Source organism: Sus scrofa, chromosome 12 (genome assembly GCF_000003025.6).
Source record: "Sus scrofa isolate TJ Tabasco breed Duroc chromosome 12, Sscrofa11.1, whole genome shotgun sequence".
Classification (NCBI taxonomy): Eukaryota; Metazoa; Chordata; class Mammalia; order Artiodactyla; family Suidae; genus Sus; species Sus scrofa.
In genome coordinates this window covers 25,141,338-25,159,827 of record NC_010454.4, presented here as the reverse complement: position 1 = coordinate 25,159,827, position 18,490 = coordinate 25,141,338, and the positions used below count along the sequence as shown (strand labels likewise).

The following is an 18,490-nucleotide window of genomic DNA, read 5'->3' as shown; positions in this document are numbered from 1 at the left end:
TAGAGATTATCACAGAATATTGGATAGAGTTCCCTGTGCTATACAGCAGGTTCCGTTGGCTGGGCATTCCATATATCACAGTGTGCATATAGACCTTCATCTTTAAATGCACAAACACATTAGTAATCACATAACAAACAAGAGTTCCCACTGTGGCATAGCGGAAAGAATCTGACTAGTACCCATGAGGATGCAGGTTCAATCCTTGGCTTCCCTCAGCAGGTTAAGCATCCGGTGTTGCTGTGAGCTGTGGTGTAGGTCGTAGACACAGCTCAGATCTGGAATTGCTGTGGCTGTGGTGTAGGCTGGCAGCTGTAGCTCCAATTGGACGCCTAGCCTGGGAACCTCCCTGTGCCTCAGGTTCAGCCCTAAACATGCAGAATTATGTGAACAAGTGAACAAAGACTAGGCAGCCAAGAGAGGACAGTGAAGCCTTATCCAGATGGAGAGGGGATCCAGGAGGGTCCCTCTGAGAAAGTGACATTTAAGCTGAATGAGATTTGAAGGATAAAATGGCCAAAGGGTGAGGGGAGCCTTAATAAATATCAGCCAGTATTGTCGGTATACAGCAAAATGTATACTGATGGGGAGAAAAGTACCACTAGAGACTGAGCAGGTGGGCAGAGGCAAGGTCTCAAAACTAGGTTCATGTTTTGGGATTTTTTTTTTTTTTTTTGGCTTCTTAGGGCCGCTCCTGCAGCATATGGAGGTTCCCAGGCTAGGGGTCTAATCGGAGCTGGAGCTGCCGGCCTATGCCAGAGCCACAGCAACTCGGATCTGAGCCACGTCTGCAACCTACACCACAGTTCACGGCAATGCCAGTCCTTAACCCATTAAGCGAGGCGAGGGATCGAACCCGCAACCTCATGATTCCTAGTTGGATTCGTTAACCACTGAGCCATGACGGGAACTCCTGATTTTTTTTTTTTTTTTTTAATGTGTGTGTCTTTTTAGGGTTGCAATTGTGGCACATGGAGGTTCCCAGGGGTCGAATTGGAGCCATACCTGTCGGCCTACACCACAGCCACAGCCATGCTGGGTCCAAGCCGAGTCTGTGACCTTACACCACAGCTCATGGCAACGCCGGATAGAGTAGCAAAGTGGATTGGCTGAAAGGCTGGGCCAGTAACCTAAATGAGCAAAATGGGGAGTGTGTAAAAGAGAGGTTGGGGCTGCGAAAATGGAAAAGAACTGCACCCCTAACCAAACAAAATGATGACCAAACAAAATTTTGAGAGCTGAATTTGCCTAAGGGTTGCCAGTTCGCCATCTCTCCTAGTTCTAACATTTTGAGTTTCCTCTCCTGTAAACTCCTAGAGTTCTAAGAGAATGTACCACACGATGTGCAGCATGGCTCGGAGGACATATTTTAATGATTCTCCATGAGAGAACGGATTGTGTTGGGGAGAAGATCAGATCTGTATTTCTGCAGTCGTGGGTATCTCTGTGGGTCAGTGAATCAGGAAGGGATATATATATTTTTGCCCCCCCACCCCCATCCCGTGCTATAAGGAGCTCCTGGCTCAGGAATCAGATCTGAGCTGCAGTCTTTTTGTTTGTTTTTTTAGGGCGCACTCCCGGCATGTGGAGGGTCCCAGGCTAGGGGTCGAATTATAGTTACAGCTGCCAGCCTACGCCACAGCCACAGCAACGTCAGATCTGAGCCGTGTCTGCGACCTACACCACAGTTCATGGCAATGCTGGATCCCCAACCCACTGAGTTGTACAATGATCATCACAACCCAATTTTATAGCATTTCCACCCCAAACCTCTAGTGCACCCCCCCACCCCCCAACCTGTCTCCTTTGGAAACCACAAGTTTTTCAAAGTCTGTGAGTCAGTATCTGTTCTGCAAAGAAGTTCATTGCATTTTCTTTTTAGATTCCTTACATCAGTGATAGCATTTGATGTTGGTGTCTCATTGTCTGACTGACTTCACTCAGCATGATCATTTCTAGGTCCATCCATGTTGCTAAAAATGCTGTTATTTCGTTTTTTTTAAATTTTATTTTTTGTCTTTTTGCCTTTTCTAGGGCCACTCCCACGGCATGTGGAGGTTCCCAGGCTAGGGGTCAAATCGGAGCTGGAGCCGCCGGCCTGCGCCAGAGCCAGAGCAACGTGGGATCTGAGCCGTGTCTACGACCTATACCACAGCTCACAGCAACGCCGGATCCTGAACCCACTGAACAAGGCCAGGGATCGAACCCACAACCTCATGGTTCCTAATCAGATTCATTAACCACCACACCACAACGGGAACTCCTATTATTTCCTTCTTTTTAATGGCTGAGTAGTATTCCATTGTGTATATGCACTACATCTTCTTGATCCACTCCTCTGTTGATGGACATTTAGGTTGTTTCCATGTCTTGGCTATTGCAAGTAGTGCTGCCATGAACATCGGAGTACATGTGTCTTTTCCAGTCATGATTTTCTCCGGATAGATGCCCAGGGGTGGGATTGCTAGATCAAATGGTAATTTTCTTTTTAGTTTTCTGAGGAATCTCCATACTGTTTTCCACAGTGGTTACACCAATTTACAATCCCACCAACAGTGTCATAGGGTTCCTTTTTCTCCACATGCTCTCCAGCACTTATTGTTTATAGACTTTTTGATGATGGCCATTCTGGGTGGTGTAAGGTGGTACCTCGTAGTGGTTTTGATTTGCATTTCTCTAATAATGAGTGATGCTGAACATCTTTTCATGTGTTTTCCGGTCTTCTTTGGAGAATTGTCTGTTTAGATCTTCTGCCCATTTTTTGATGGGGTTGTTTGTTTTTTTGGAATTGAGCTGTAGGAGGTGTTTATAAATTTTTTGTTTATAAATTTTGGAGATTAATCCCTTGTCAGTTGATTCATTGGCAAAGATTTTCTCCCATTCTGTGGGTTGTCTTTTCATTTTGTTTAGGGTTTCCTTTGCTGTGCAGAAATTTTTAAGTTTAATTAAGTCCCATTTGTTTATTTTTACTGTCATTATTCTAAGAGGTGAATCTGAGAAGATGTTGCTGTAGGAGATTGTTTGGCTTATGTTTTCCTTTAAGAGTTTTATAGTATCTGGTCTTATATCTGGGTCTTTAATCCATTTTGAGTTTATTTTTGTGTATGGTATTAGGAAGTGTTCTAATGTCATTCTTTTACATGTGGCTGTCCAGTTTTCCCAGCACCATTTATTGAACAGGCTGCTGAGCCACAGTCTTGAAGCAAGCTGCAGCTTCAGCAACATGGGATCCCTAACCCACTGCATTGGGCCAGGGATTGAACTGGCCTTCTGGAGGTCCCAAGATGCCACTGATCTTGTTGCGCCACACTGGGAGCTCCAGAGAGGGTTGTTTTGTTCTGTTTTTCTTTTTCTTTTTTTAGGGTGCCACTTGTGGCATATGGAAGTTCCCAGGCTAGGGGTCGACTCAGAGCTGCAGCTGCAGGCCTTCACCACAGCCACAGCAACACCAGATCTGAGCCTCATCTGCAGCCTACACCACAACTCATGGCAACGCTGGATCCTTAACCCACTGAGTGAGGCCAGGGATTGAACCTGAAACCTCATGGTTCCTAGTCAGATTCATTTCCGCTGCACCATGATGGGAACTCCAGAAAGAGTTATTTTAAAAATTTCAGGAGTTCCTATGGTGTCTCAGTGGTAACGAACCTGACTAGTATCCATCAATCCCTGGACTCTCTCAGTGGGTTAAGGATGCAGCATTGAACTGCGCTATAGGTTGCAGATACAGCTTGGATCTGGCATTGCTGTGGCTGTGGTGAAGGCTGGTAGCTACAGCTCTGATTGGACCCCTAGCCTGGGAACTTCCATATGCCATGAGTGTCACCCTAAAAAAAAAAAAAAAAAAAGCTGGAGTTCCTGTTGTGGTACAGCAGAAATGAATCCGACTAGGAACCATAAGGTTTCGGGTTCAATTCCTGGCCTAGCTCAGAGGGTTAAGGATCCAGCGTTGCCACCACAGGTGGTATAGGTTGCAGATGAGGCTCGGATTGCTGTGTCTGTGGTGTAGGCCGGCAGCTGTAGCTCCAATTAGACCCCTAGCGTGGGAAACTCCACATGCCTCAGGTTCGGCCCTAAAAAGCAAACAAACAAAAAACCAAAACCAAACAAACAAAAAGCAATAAATAAAAATAAAAATCCATACAATTGCCTTACTATGGGCCAGGGATTGTGCTCAGTACTTTCTTTTTTTTTTGCTTTTTAGGGCTGGGCCTGCGGTATATGGAGATTCCCAGGCTAGGGGTTGAATTGGAGCTGTAGCTGGTGGCCTACACCACAGCTCACAGCAACAACAGATCCTTCACCCACCGATCGAAGCCAGGGATCGAACCCCAAACCTCATGGTGCCTTGTCGGATTCGTTTCTGCTGTGCCCGCACGGGAACTCCTCAGTAGTTTCTAAACATCGTGCTTTTTTTTTTTACTTTTTTTTTGTTTGTTTTTGTTCAGATTTATAGACATCATTTTAAAAAAATCAGGGTGATCTCATTTAAAGCTTCATCACAATCACTTGAGATAACGCAATAGCTGGAAACCATGCACAACACTGCCTCCATGAGGCAGAGAATTAAAAGCCTAGGCTCTTAGCCAATTTGCCTTAAGGCCCATGACTCACTAGCCACTGAAACCAAGTGAGATGACCTGTGATGGTCAGAGCAGCATGCTTCTGAGAGCGGTGAAATTTGCAGGAATTTTGTGAGCAGGTTGTAAATCCACTGATAGTTTGAAATGATAGCTTGGAAGCCCATAGTCAGAGTATTTACACCATGGAAATTGGCAAATGCTATAAATCAGAGCACCTTCCTCCCAACTGACCTGGAGAGGTGATTGTTAAATATTTACTGGTCAGCAGACTTTCTCTTAAATAACAGAGGAGAGCAAAAGTGTCTGAAGAAGGGAATGAACATGTCTGCCTGAGGGTGGCAACAAGGTTGACCGAGGGCCAATGTGTACACCTCAGGGAGTGAGTATGTTTGCTTGCATTTGAAGGTAGGAACAGTTAAATCTGAGGTCATGATTGTGAGTGAGCGATCAGTGTATTTTCAGTAGTCATACAGTGTGAGTCAGAGGGAGAAATGAAGCAGGTACATCTAGATCATGTCACTGAGTACCTAATGGATCAAGTTTTGTGTTAGTGGTGTGGTAAGAATATGAAGATATGAGGTCACTGTGTGTATACAGGAGGCTAGTGTGTTTTTCATGGTAGGTATCACGGAGAAGGTCAGTGTATACGAGAGGGTGTCAAATGTACATTTTGGAGGGGACAAATCTGTGTCTGAGAAAGTAGGTTTGTATCTAATGGGAATTTGAAGATATGGCTATGAAAGCCTGAGTAATTGTTTTGTTCCTTGATCCTTGCATCTATCAACATTAGATTCTGTTTCAAAAAAACAGAAAAAAGGAGTTATTGCTGTGGTGCAGTGGGTTAATAATCCAACTGCAGTAGCTGGGATAGCTGTGGAGGCATGAGTTCGATCCCTGGCTCAGTGCAGTGGGTTGGTTAAAGGATCTGATGTTGCCCCAGCTGTGGCATAGGTCCCAGCTGTGGCTGAGATTTGATCCCTGGGCCAGGAATTTCCATGTGCCTTGGAAGCAGCCATAAATAAAACAAAACAAAAACCACCCTGCCACAAGATAACAATGCTAAATATCTTTAGAAAGATAAACAATTATTTCTCTTTCTCATAAACATCCAGATGCAGGCAGCCCAGGGCTGGTGTGACAGCTTGCTCCATGAAATCCTCAGGGACCCATATTCATTGGGCTCATTGCTCCAACATCCGTCAAGGGCCCAAGTGACAATTAAGTATCCTGCCACCAATCTCTGCTTCCAGCCTTTTTTTTGTCCTTTTTCTTGAAACTTCTCTGGTAACTTTATTCACATTCATGATTTCACCTTGATCTGTAGCCCAGCCCAGTTCTCTGTGAATGTCATACCAGTACATTGAATGACAATTCTTTCCTGTGATGTCCCACAAACCTCAATTTCAACATTTTTGAAACCACTCTTAATTATTTCCCTGACTTCATCCTGTGGTCTCTTCCCACCCTCTTTCTGAACCGCACCACTGTGTTGCCCAAGCCAGGAAATTGATCATCCTGCTAACTTTTCCCATCAGCTCTGCTCTTGTTTTACCAATTTCACCATTCTACCTTCTTAACACGTCTTGAATTTGTCCCATTCTCTCTAGCCTTACACTATCTTAGTTCTGGTCCTCATCATTTCTACATTGGATTGCTACAACTGACTTAAAATGAAGCCTAGATTGCCATTAATTCTTCTATAACGAAAACTTGGTATTATTACCCCCTGGTTTAAGAAACCTCCATTAGATCCTTTTTTGTTGTTGTTGGACTCAACAATGCTATGGAAGTCACTTATGGAGCTTCCTAAACACACAGATGACTGATTCATCTCTAGATCTGATGAAACAAACATAGCTGAAATTCATTTATGTACCAGGCATTGCACTAAATGCTTTGTTTTATATTTTTTGGCTTAATTCTCACAATTTTGAATAGGTATGACTCTTTCGCAATCTGGAAAATGGAATACAAGAGATCAAAGAATATGCCTGAAATGACTGCACTGTATGTAGGGAAAGAGACCTACGGAACGAGGTAATCTAACTCAATATAGAGTTTTTAACTGTAACGCCTTCCCCAGTCACAAGCTCTAAGTGTGATTCAGGGTGGGCTCCAATGGCATAGAACAGATTGTTTTATGCTCATTTTGGAACCCTCGGTGCCCAACTCAGGGCGTGGCACACAGCAGACTGCCAGCAGACGGAGGGTGGCAGTAGAGGACAGTCGCAGGAAGTCGAGAGGGTCCGAAAAGTGCACGTAGGTGGGGAGCACCCGGCCACAAGGAGTTTTCCGTATCCCTGCGGGAGCGAGGGGCGGGGCTGTTGGGCCCCTGACTGTGAGACAGGTCGACCCCCGCGACCGGAAGTTCGGGCGTAGCTTCCGGCGCGCGGAGATGACGCACGACCCGCGCTTCCGCGTCGGGGGAGCCGGCGGCGGATCCCGGGACGCGGAGACCCGGGGTCCCGGCAGCTGGGTGGCCTGCGGGCCACGGCGGGGATGCACCGCCGCGGGGTGGGCGCTGGCGCCATCGCCAAGAAGAAGCTTGCCGAGGTGAGTGGAAGGAGGCGGGCCCGCAGCCACACCTGACCCGCGGGAGACAGAAGTCTCTCCAAGCAGAGCTCTATACCCTCAAATCGCCTCCCAGTAGCATCTGACGTGGGCTTCTCTGGTCCTGGAGAACTGAGTTTCTCTAGCTTCCGGTGGCTTGGAACGTCAGCATCCCCAGATCCATCAGCCCTTTCCCTCACTTCGCGCAATTTGGCTCCAGACGTGTCTGTTCTACTTCCTGACTCCCTCTCCCTAGGAAAACCCATTTGCGAGACGCTCCTCTTTTCATACCTTTGCGGAGACAGTACAAGTGGGAGCCTTCAGCACCCACTTTCTGAACTCATGCTTGTTTCTTTGTCTGACAGGCCAAGTATAAGGAGCGAGGGACTGTCTTGGCTGAGGACCAACTGGCCCAGGTGAGTGGGTTGGAGGGTCCAGACAGCGAGGGAGACCCCACAGGCTGGGCAAAACACTTTAAAATTTTTAAAAAAATTTTTTAACTCAATGAATTTTATTACATTTATAGTTATACGATGATCATCACAACCCAGTTTTATAGCATTTCCATCCCTTTTTGATATAAACCGGATTGTTTGGATCTAACTAAAAATAGGGTATTTGGAGTTCCCTGGTGGTTTAGCGGTTAAGCGGTTATTACTGCTGTGGCTTGGGTGGTTCAGGTTTGATCCCTGGCCTGGGAACTTCCAAATACCACTGGGTTCGGCCAAAAAATAAATGATGGTAATAATAAAAAAATAAAAATAGGGTATTAGGTAAATCCCAGTCTCTAGGCTGCTCAGATCTTGCTAATAACAGTGAGAGCCAACATCTTTGAGTGATTACCTGCTCGTAGCATCCCAGGCACTTGTCCGTTTTCTTTAAATGTCCTATCTTTCTCCTGACAATTCTGTCAGGAAGGAATTCTCTTTTTCAGTTTAGAATTGAGGGCACCGAAGTGTTAGGTGCTATATCCAAGGTTACATGAGTAGTAAGTTGGGGAGTGGGGAGTCGAGTTAGGTCTTTTGAGTTTTTCCCTCCCCTGCCTCCTTTTTGGCCACCCTTTGTCATGTGGAAGTTCCTGGGCCAGGGATCAAATCTGAGACTCACCTGGGACCCACGCTGCAGCTGTGGCCATAGCTTAAACCACTGTGCCAGGCATGGCACGGTGTGGTGATCCTTAACCCACTGTGCCAGGCAGGGGATCAAACCTGTGCCCTTGCAGAGGCCCAGGCCACTATAGAGACAACAGCAGTTCCACTGTGCCACAGAAGGAACTCCTGAATTTTTACTTTAAATGCCTAAGGATAACAGGAAAATATTGCCTAACCAATGGTACCCACCACCACCAACACATCTAGGTGCATAGCAGAAGCATGTGTCAGTGTTGAGAGTGTGGCTCCTGCACACTTCTATAACACTACCCTTTTCTGTATATGCTCTGTGTTTACTCAGTTATTTTGACTGGTGAAGAGTGGAAGGAGGAACTGAGGCCAGGAAATGGCCCATGAACTGAGGAGATATGGTAGACACAGGCTGTGCTCTTCAAAAGCACCCACATGGGGAGATAACATGCAGCAATCAATTGGAAATGGTGATTAGAATAATGTGTAAATTTCTAATATGTGGTGAATGAGGAGATGTTGGGCCAGGAGAGGTTATTCTGGGTGGGTTGAAGATAGGCTTTATTAATTAGGGAAAGAAAAGGAGTAATACAAATAGGAAGTCACAGTATCCCCAAACCAAAAGTATTTAGCTTTAGAATCTAATCTGGGGAGGTCCCCCCATCGTAGCTCAGCAGAAGCAAGGCTGACTAGCATCCATGAGGATGCAGGTTCAATCCAATCCCTGGCCTTGCAGTGGTTAAGGATCCGGCATTGCTGTGAGCTGTGGTGTAGGTCGCAGACATGGCTCAGATCCAGCATTGCTGTGGCTGTGGCATAGGCCAGCGGCTATAGCTCTGATTTTACCCTAGCCTGGGAACCTCCATATCCTGTGGGTGTGGCTCTAAAAAGACCAGGGGGGAAAAAAAAAAAAAGAATGTAATCTGGTAGACCCATATCTCTCCCTCAGAGATTCTTTTTGTGTGTGTCTTTTTAGGGCTACCCATGTGGCATATGGAGGTTCCCAGGCTAGGGGTCAAATTGGAGCTATAGCCGCCAGCCTACATCACAGCCACAGCAATGCCAGATCCAAGCTGCATCTTCGACTTGTGCTGAATCTTGAGGCAATGCCAGATCCTTAACCCACTGAGTGAGGCCAGGGATCGAACCCACAACCTCATGGTTGCTAGTCGGATTCATTAACCACTAAGCCACGATGGGAACTCTGATCCCCTCATTTTTAAGGCAAAATTGATTACTAGGTGCACCTTCAATTTAATACCATTTTTTCTGGGAATAAGAAAAGAAACATAGCAAGATAAATATAATTAAGGCTGCTGTATGTTCTATGTGGGAGGTGTTAAGAGAGTAGATACTGAGCTCTCATCATAAGGAAAAATTTTTTTTCTATTTCTTTAATTTTGTATCCATATGAGACGATGGATGTTTGCCAAACTTACTACGATAATCACTTTATGATCTTTGTAAATCAAATAGTCATGCTGTACACCTTAAACTCACACAGTGCTCTGTGTCTCTTATATCTGAAGGAAACTGGAGGAACATGAACAAATAAAAGAAGAAAATTTGTTTAAAAAAAGAAAGTGCCATATTAGATATGCATATTAGTTGTAAATGCATCCTGACTTTAGAACAGGAACATATGAAAAAAAAATGTGTGTTTTAGAGTTGAGGAAACATACAGCATCTCAACTGCTACTGATAGCTGAACTGTGAAGGAGAGGCAGGGATAAAAAGAAAGAACAGGAGGAACAGGAGTTCCCGTTGTGGCTCAGCGGAAACAAATCTGACTAGTGTCTATGAGGACTTGGGTTCAATCCCCGGCCTTGCTCAGTGGGTTAAGGAAATGGCATTGCCTACATTTCTTGAGGGTATGGATTAAATTACCTCTGAATCCTGTAAAACACATACCACAAAACTGACTCATTCAATATCATCTACAAATATTTGTTACCAGAATAAATAATTTCAAAACCAGGACTCACCGCAGAGGTATCCAGGCTGAACGCGCTTCCAAGCCTAGGCACATCAGCTCAGATCTCGCATTCCTGTGGTTGTCATGTAGGCCGGTGGCTACAGCTCTGATTCGACCCCTAACCTGGCAACTTCCACCTGCCGTGGGTTCAGCCCTAAAAAGGCCAAAAAAAAAAAAAAAAAGAAAAGAAAAGAAAAGAAAACAGGAAGCAGCATAATGGTAGTCCTGAAGGGGACAGGGTATTTCTGACTTTGCCTTGTCACTGGCCCAGGGACCTACCTGCTGTTGACATCCGATTATCACTTGGTTGGATTGCCCCTAATTTTCCCCTTGCTCTGTAGATGTCAAAGCAGTTGGACATGTTCAAGACCAACCTGGAAGAATTTGCTAGCAAGCACAAGCAGGAGATCCGGAAGAATCCCGAGTTCCGGGTGCAGTTCCAGGACATGTGTGCCACCATTGGGGTGGATCCTCTGGCCTGTAAGGAGTTGTCTGTAGGGGTCCAATGTTCTTCTAGAGGTCCTAAGGGACAAAGCTCATCTAGTTGTTAGCACTAGTGTTGGAGCAGCTTCTGTAAGGGTCTCCAGGGAGATCCAGAGGATATTGTCTGCAGGGAGTGCCTGCAGGATGGCTGAGTGCCCAGTTTGCTGGGAAAGATGGACAGGTTGGCGTGCACGCTGAGTAGCCAGTGTACCTGAGGTCTTTCCTGGAATGATCTGCCGTGAAATTGTTTATGGCAATTTTTTTCCCTTTGTTAAAAAAATACTTAGTTTTAATAAATAAAAGCAGTGTGTGATCAGGCGTTCAATCAACAAAGAAGAAAAAAGAATAAAAAGTACTGTTAACAGTTTAAGGGGAGCTCCCGCTGTGGCGCAGTGGGATTGGCAGCCTCTTGGGAGCACTGGGAGGAGGGTTTGATCCCCGGCCGGCACAGTGAGTTAAGGATCCAGCGTTGCTGCAGCTTCGGCTTAGGTGGAAACTGCCACTCAGATCTGATCCCTGGCCCAGGAGCTCCATGTGCTATGGGGTGGCCAAAAATGAAAAAACAAATGGACGAGAAAACAGTTTAAGGTATATCTTTATAGAAAACTTTTTTTTTTTTTTTTTTGCTGTTTGTCCTTTTTTAGGGCCTCACCTGGGGCAGTGGAGGTTCCCAGGCTAGGGGTCTAATCCGAGCTACAGCTGCCGGCCTGCGCCACAGCCACAGCCACAGCCACATCAGATCTGAGCCGAGTCTGTGACCTACACTACAGCTCATGGCAACGCTGGATCCCCAACCCACTGACCGAGGCCAGGGATTGAACCTGCAACCTCATGGTTCCTCATGTTTTTGTTTCCGCTGTGCCATGGCGGGAACGCCTTTTTTTTTTTTCTTGAGTTCCTGGGGCAGGGAACAGATCCAAGCTGCAGTTGTCACCTACATTGCAGCTGTGGCAACACTGGATCCTTAACCCACTGTCCCGGGCTGGGCCTCAGACCTGTGTCCTGGCGCTGCAGAGATGCTGTGGATCCTGTTGCACTACGCAGGAGCACCACCTTCATCATATTTATAAACTATTTTTTTTTTACATATATGGGATTATGCTGTAATTACTGTTCTATAATTTGTATTTTTTACTCAATAAAATATTTGCAATGGATTTTTGGATGCTATTTCTATATATTCTTTCTTAACCTTGTCTAGACCATATATCCCATTGTATTTCACTGCCTGCTTTGGGAAGGGAAACCCATTTTTGTAGTATCCTGAGCCAGAGTTAATAGCTAAATAGAAATGCCTTTTAGCTTGCCCAACTTTAGAACTGTCTGAACCTGTTCTTTAGTAGGAATTACCAAGGGTCACATTGTGCTGAGGATCCTGGGGTAGGACTTAAGGCTAGACAGAGAAGACTTTCCGTAGGATGGGTGTTTAATGGCTTTGGAAGAAAAGATGTAACTAATGAATAACCCGGCTTTTGTTTTTCTGTCTTTTAGCTGGAAAAGGATTTTGGTCTGAGATGCTAGGCGTGGGAGATTTCTATTACGAGCTGGGTGTCCAGATTATCGAAGTATGCCTGGCCCTGAAGCACCGGAATGGAGGTGAGGGTGGCTGGGTCCTGTGGATTGGGCTTTGGACTTCTCTGAAAGGGAAAAGACCCTGAAAGATGATCTTTCCTGTCTTGTAATTTACAGGCCAATAGGATCTTGGCCTATTAGGTCTTAAGAAGCATCTTGGTGCTTCATGCAGTTGAATCCACGGCTGGTCTCCAAGGCCAAGGGTACACCTGAATGATTATCTCTATTCTCTAAAGACCTCTGGCCAGGAAGGCTTAGCTCCTAGTTGTTACAGAACATACAGGGAGGTAGGAAATAGGCCTTTTGCCCTGATAGAAGATGTGTCTGGGTTATGATTTTCTCATTAGTAACTCTAGGCCAGCCCTGCTTCTCCAAGGTGTGGTGATGCCACCTGAGTCTCTGTGCTCTCCAAAATATGACCTTCAGAATATCCATCCGGTGGTGTTGTATTTTTTTTTTTTTTTTTTTTTTAAGGGCCGCACCTGCAGCATATGGAGGTTCCCAGGCTAGGGGTCTAATCGGAGCTGTAGCCGCCAGCCTCTGCCACAGCCACAGCAATGCCAGATCTGAGCTGTGTCTGTGACGTACACCACAGTTCACGGCAACGCCAGATCCTCAACCCGCTGAGCAAAGCCAGGGATTGAACCCGCAACTTCATGGTTCCTAGTTGGATTCATTAATCACTGAGCCACGACGGGAACTCCCAGTAGTGTCATCTTAATAAACACATCGAATGGCCTGTATTGAAGTTAAAATAAAGAAAGCTTAAAACTAGTTAGAAGTGATTGGCTATAGACACAACCTTGGTGTCAAGAGAGCATTTATAATTTTTCGGAGATGATGCTGCCTATTTTATTTTATGACCATAAAGGTAATCCTTCAACTGCTTTCTGTCCTCCCTCTCCCGTAGGTCTGATAACTCTGGAAGAACTACATCAACAGGTGTTGAAAGGCAGGGGCAAATTCGCCCAGGATGTCAGCCAGTAGGTCTTGCCTTCCAACCCCTTGGAGTATAGAAAGGTCTTTAAAAATCAGGTGGAAATCTTTTCTCCTTACTACTTGTATGTCTAGGCTAGCTTAGGAATGATTTTTATTCCTTTTTATGATCAGAAGAAATGTTTTTATTTTAGGAAACTGAAGATACAGAGATATAAAAAAACAAAAACTGCCTATTATTTCTCAGCTGAGAGATTACAGCTGTTGAACATTTTGGTAGATTTCCTTCTAAGCATTTTTTTCATACATGAATATATGCGCATGTGTGTGTATATATATTTAAGCGTACTTGGGGCTGTGTATACTCTCTCTTTTTTTTTTTTTTGTCTTTTTAGGGCCGCACCCATGGCATATGGAGGTTCCCAGGCCAGGGGTTGAATCAGAGCTGTAGCTGCCAGTCTACACCACAGCCATGGTAACACAGGATCCCAGCCATGTCTGTGACCTACACCACAGCTCACGGCAACGCCGGATCCTTAACCCACTCATCGAGGCCAGGGATCAAACCCATGTCCTCATGGATACTAGTCAGGTTCATTAACCGCTGAGCCATGATGGGAACTCTGAGGGCTATTTATACTCTTCACATTATTGAAGTCAAGGAGTCTAGAGCAGGCATTGAGAAGCTGGGAAAGGCAGTTGGGCTTAGAAGATGGGGTTTAAGTTGACCTGGTTCACCAGCCTTTATGTATGACTACCAATTTGAGAAAAGGTGAAAAAGTCTGCCAGCATGTGGGCTGATCTACACATTATTTTCTGGGTTTTCTTCTCTAATTTCAGTTAGTTGTCAATTAGGACAGCAGTCTATATTTTGCCATAGTTCATACTACTCCCTGTTGTCTCTCTCTTTTTTTTCTCTTTAGGGCTGTACCCATGGCATATGGAGGTTCCCAGGCTAGGGGTCAAATCAGAGCCGTAGCTGCCGGCCTACGCCACAGCCACAGCATCACCAGATCCGAGCCACGTTTGCAACCTAGCAGCTCATGGCAATGCCAGATCCTTAAGCCACTGAGTGGAGCCAGGGATTGAACCCTTGTCCTCATGGATACTACTCAGGTACTTAACCCGCTGAGCCACAATGGGAACTCCTCCCTGCTGTCTCTTAAGTTCACCTTGTTTATTCACATTTCCTGCTGGGCTCCTGGAAGCATATTTTTTACCCCTGTCTGGTTTGCTTAGTGGACAGCCTGACTCCTGCCTGTACCATCTCCCTTGAATGTCCAAGCACCGTTTGGTGCACCTTGACCCTGGCTTTTTACTGATGCAGTGAAATGTTACGCAGCCTTGGGTCTTCCATCAGGGTATCCTGCCCAGGGCAGAGCTGAAACTGCACTGTTGTTAGGTCTGGTCTGCCACGGGTCTTTAAGCGGCTCTTCCTCATCTCAGAGACGACCTGATCAGAGCCATCAAGAAACTAAAGGCCCTTGGCACCGGCTTCAGCATCATCCCTGTGGGCGGCACGTACCTCATTCAGTCTGTTCCAGCCGAGCTCAATATGGATCACACTGTGGTGCTGCAGTTGGCAGAGGTACGGTTGTGCCTTCTGAGTGTGTGTGTGTGTGCACATGCGTGTACACACACGTGAGGGACGGTCTGGGAGGGGATTTTAGAGAAGCTCTGATCTTCCCCCCCCCAATCATTCAAGGTCTTTTGCTGAATCTGTCTAATGGAGGCACTACTCAGACTTGTGCTTATTTAGCAGACATTTATTGAGCAGCTACAGTGCAGCGCACTGGGCCGGGCTGTGGGGCATATAAAAATGGGCACCATGTAGTTCCTGCTCGCAAGGAGCGTACAGTCTATGTGGAATGGGCAGACATGGAGACCACTAGCCGAATTTCCTTGGTGGACAGATTCTTTGATGTCTTCCTAAAACTACTTTCTGCAGTCTTCACAGCAAATGTTTAATCTTGTTTGCCTTCCCCCTGTTCCTCGGCAATGCCCTTATAAGCTCATGTCATCTTCCCCACATCCTTATCATGAATTTAGGGAAGATGTGTTCAGTTTTCTCAGTTCTGTGATACAGAAGAAAACTCAGCAATGGAGGGGGCTTTTCTTGATTGGGGAACGGTTGGTTAGGGGGAGGCGGACAAGGGCTGAATGTGGGAATATTTTAGATCATGAACAGTTTCTGATGATCCCCGTTCCTTCCTATCAGTTAATCATTCTGAATCTCTCCTTGTCATACTCCAGTTCTCTAAGTCTACATTAATATTTTAATACCAGGGACTCTACTTCTTTAAGAGTGAACCCCTCGACCTACCTCTGTCACACTGAAAACCACGTCTCTCTTGGGCTCTGCTGGGACCTCTAGACATTCTTTCTCTGCGCTCTCTTAGGCTTCACCCAAGGGCAGTTCCCCCTCCTGTCGGGATAAGTTAATTGTCCCTGGGTAGACGCTGGGTTCTGCGGGACAGCACACTTAGTGACTTAACCCCCATTCCTCTTTCGTCCAGAAAAACGGCTACGTGACTGTCAGTGATATCAAAGCCAGTCTTAAATGGGAGACCGAGCGAGCGCGACAAGTGCTGGTATGTGGCTTCTGGAATGGCCCCGAAAAGATGGGCCCTGGAGGGGAGGAGGCGGGTGGACAGACGGCACACAGGCACCGTCTCTTTGCTGCTTCCTGCCTGGAAGGCTGCTGCCGCCACACTAGGGGTAACCCCAGCGTTTCTATGAAGGTGGCACTGAGGCAGAACTCACAAAGGCAGGCTTCCCACCCTGGCCCATGAGCACAACCAGGCTGCCCCTGCCACTGCCACTGGGGAGTCACCAACACCACACCTCTCTCTCCTGACCTGAGCGCTGGTCAGATGGTTTGTGTGGTTTCTACTGTTAGTACAGAGTGAAGGGAATTATTAACTACTACTAATGACAAAGTATTATATTGCATATTATATATAGTTTTGTAGTTTCATGGTGCAGACAGATGGATGATGTGAAGAGGGAGGAGCATGGAAACGTGGCAGCCCAAGGTTTCAATACCGCCTTCCTTGCTGGGGTAACCAAACTACAGACTTAACTTCATCTCCGAAGGGGGGACAATGGAAACATTTGTTGAATGATACTGGGTAGAACCAAACCGTGTCGAGCATACTTCCAGCTTTAGGAGCTATGAGTCTGTTCTAATACTGACATGGTCCTTCCATTAACTTCTCTAAAAGGTTCTCCCTCATCTTCAGGTATCCAGTAAGTGAACTGAAAGGTAGTCGTCTCCAGTTGGCCTCAGGCAGTGGAGGTAGTGATTTTCCTAAGGCCATATTGCAAATATTTCTGTAATGATACCTTCCTTCTAGGACGTCCCGCTTGTCAGCGCCCTCTTCCCCAGCAGCACAGGTTAAGCAACTCGGTGGCATTTTTCACACCTCAGGCAAAGATCAAGGCTAAACAGATCATTCCACTTGGGCTGTGTAAATGTGTGAAGCGCTCTTGTAGCTGAGTTTGAAAATCCCGCTGAAGCCAAGATAGGTTTAAGGATTGTTTGTGTGCCCCACTTTGTGGAAACTCTCCTTTCTCAATTGACTTTTCCTTTTTCGGCTAGGAACACCTGCTGAAGGAAGGACTGGCTTGGCTGGATCTGCAGGCCCCAGGGGAGGCCCACTACTGGCTGCCGGCTCTCTTCACGGACCTCTACTCCCAGGAGATTACAGCTGAGGAGGCCAGAGAAGCCCTCCCCTGACCGGGAATGCAGAAGGGGGCACAGCAGCAGGCACGGAGAAGAGGGAGGAGCTGGTGGTAAATAAAACCTGGACAACTGTGTTTTAAGAAAAAAAAAATTCCAAGTTTTTTTCTTGCCCCAATTTCTTCACCCATTACTTTATTTTGTTTTTAAAGTGCCTTCACATTGCATCTTTATTGGAGAAAACCTTGTTTATCTGCTAAGGATAACCTGAGTAACACAGGTAACAGTGAGCACAGATACAATGACTTGCACAGGTCACCTACAAGTTCATGGTAGAGCCGGGCCCAGAATGAAGGCCGTCTGTCTCCCGGCTAGGTAGCCTGTCTCTGTAGCCCTGAGACATAAATTGTAGCCTTTTAATTCAAACCCCTTCCTTGTAAGATATTCTTTATCTCAAATGAGCAGACCCTAATGGACCAGTAAATAATATTCACTCTTTCAGTGTTTTCCAGCTTCCTCTGTAGAGGATCCAGTTTACAGCAGACTCAGCTATGAGTGTGAAAGAAACACAGGTCAATGTTAAATGGTTAGAGAAAAGAAAATGAAATTTGAGGGACATCAGCCAATACTGGGTGTAGTGTTGTTCCTCAAATTCCGTACCACCTTTACGTCCTATTGGGATCACTGGGTCCCTCTGCCGTAGTGGTGGGAAAGGCAATCATTTATTGACCACCTACCCAATGCCCAGTTTTATATATATACATCCTATTTCATCCTCACAGCAACCTTGAATAGCTGTCCTTAATTTTGCAGGTGAAGAGTCTTGACCAGGGGCCACCATCTTCAGCAGAGCCAAAGCTAGAGCTTAGGTCCACTAGCCCCAGAGCCCACGCTTTCCCATGTCGAGCTTTGCATGATCCAGGTTGGTGGGATGTTTTCTGTAATTTCTTCCTACACACATGGTCAGCCAAGAGGAAGACCTCTGCACCATAAAGGAAGAACCTTCTGTAGCATGGAGAAGTGGTGTTGACGAGCTAGGAAGCCAGTGTTAAGTCCAGTCTTCATGGTCTCAATTCTAAAGTCCTAGGAAGGGGAGTTCCCTCTGTGGCTCAGCAGTAACAAACCCAGCTAGTATCCACAAGGATGTGGGTTTGATCCCTGGCCTCTCATTGGGTTCAGAATCTGGTGTTGCCATGAGCTGTGGGGTAGCTCATGGCAGACGAAGCTTGGATGCCAAGTTGCTGTGGGCCGGCAGCTGTAGCTGACCAGACCCCTACCCTGGGATCTTCCCTATGCCTTGGGTGCAGTCCTGGAAAGACGGGGAAAAAAAAAAAATTCCTAAGAAGGGCTGCTTTGGTTACAAGGAAAACTAAAAACCCAAGGCCCAAGGGTTTGGAAATCCCTATGAAGACACCTCTCTCTCATCAAAGGGGTTATGTGTTTTAGGCCCATCTCTGTCTCTGCCTGTTCCTATAGGACTTGCTTGCTTCTGTTTCAGAACAGATGTTTCTTTGGAAGAAACTGAGGCTTAAGATGGCATTCCTCTCCTTGACTGCCAAAGCTACAGCCTCAAAAGTAAGAAAAAGGG

General features: G+C 46.1%; 1 protein-coding gene across 1 annotated transcript; it reads left to right on the top strand.

Annotated features, from left to right (window-relative positions):
* On the top strand, positions 6,981–17,080 carry SNF8 (SNF8, ESCRT-II complex subunit). Its single transcript, XM_003358083.4, has 8 exons — positions 6,981–7,136; positions 7,499–7,549; positions 10,571–10,709; positions 12,204–12,308; positions 13,195–13,267; positions 14,667–14,808; positions 15,737–15,811; positions 16,822–17,080. Exons 1-8 carry the CDS (start codon positions 7,083–7,085, stop codon positions 16,957–16,959), a joined length of 777 nt encoding a protein of 258 aa, XP_003358131.1. The 5' UTR covers positions 6,981–7,082; the 3' UTR covers positions 16,960–17,080.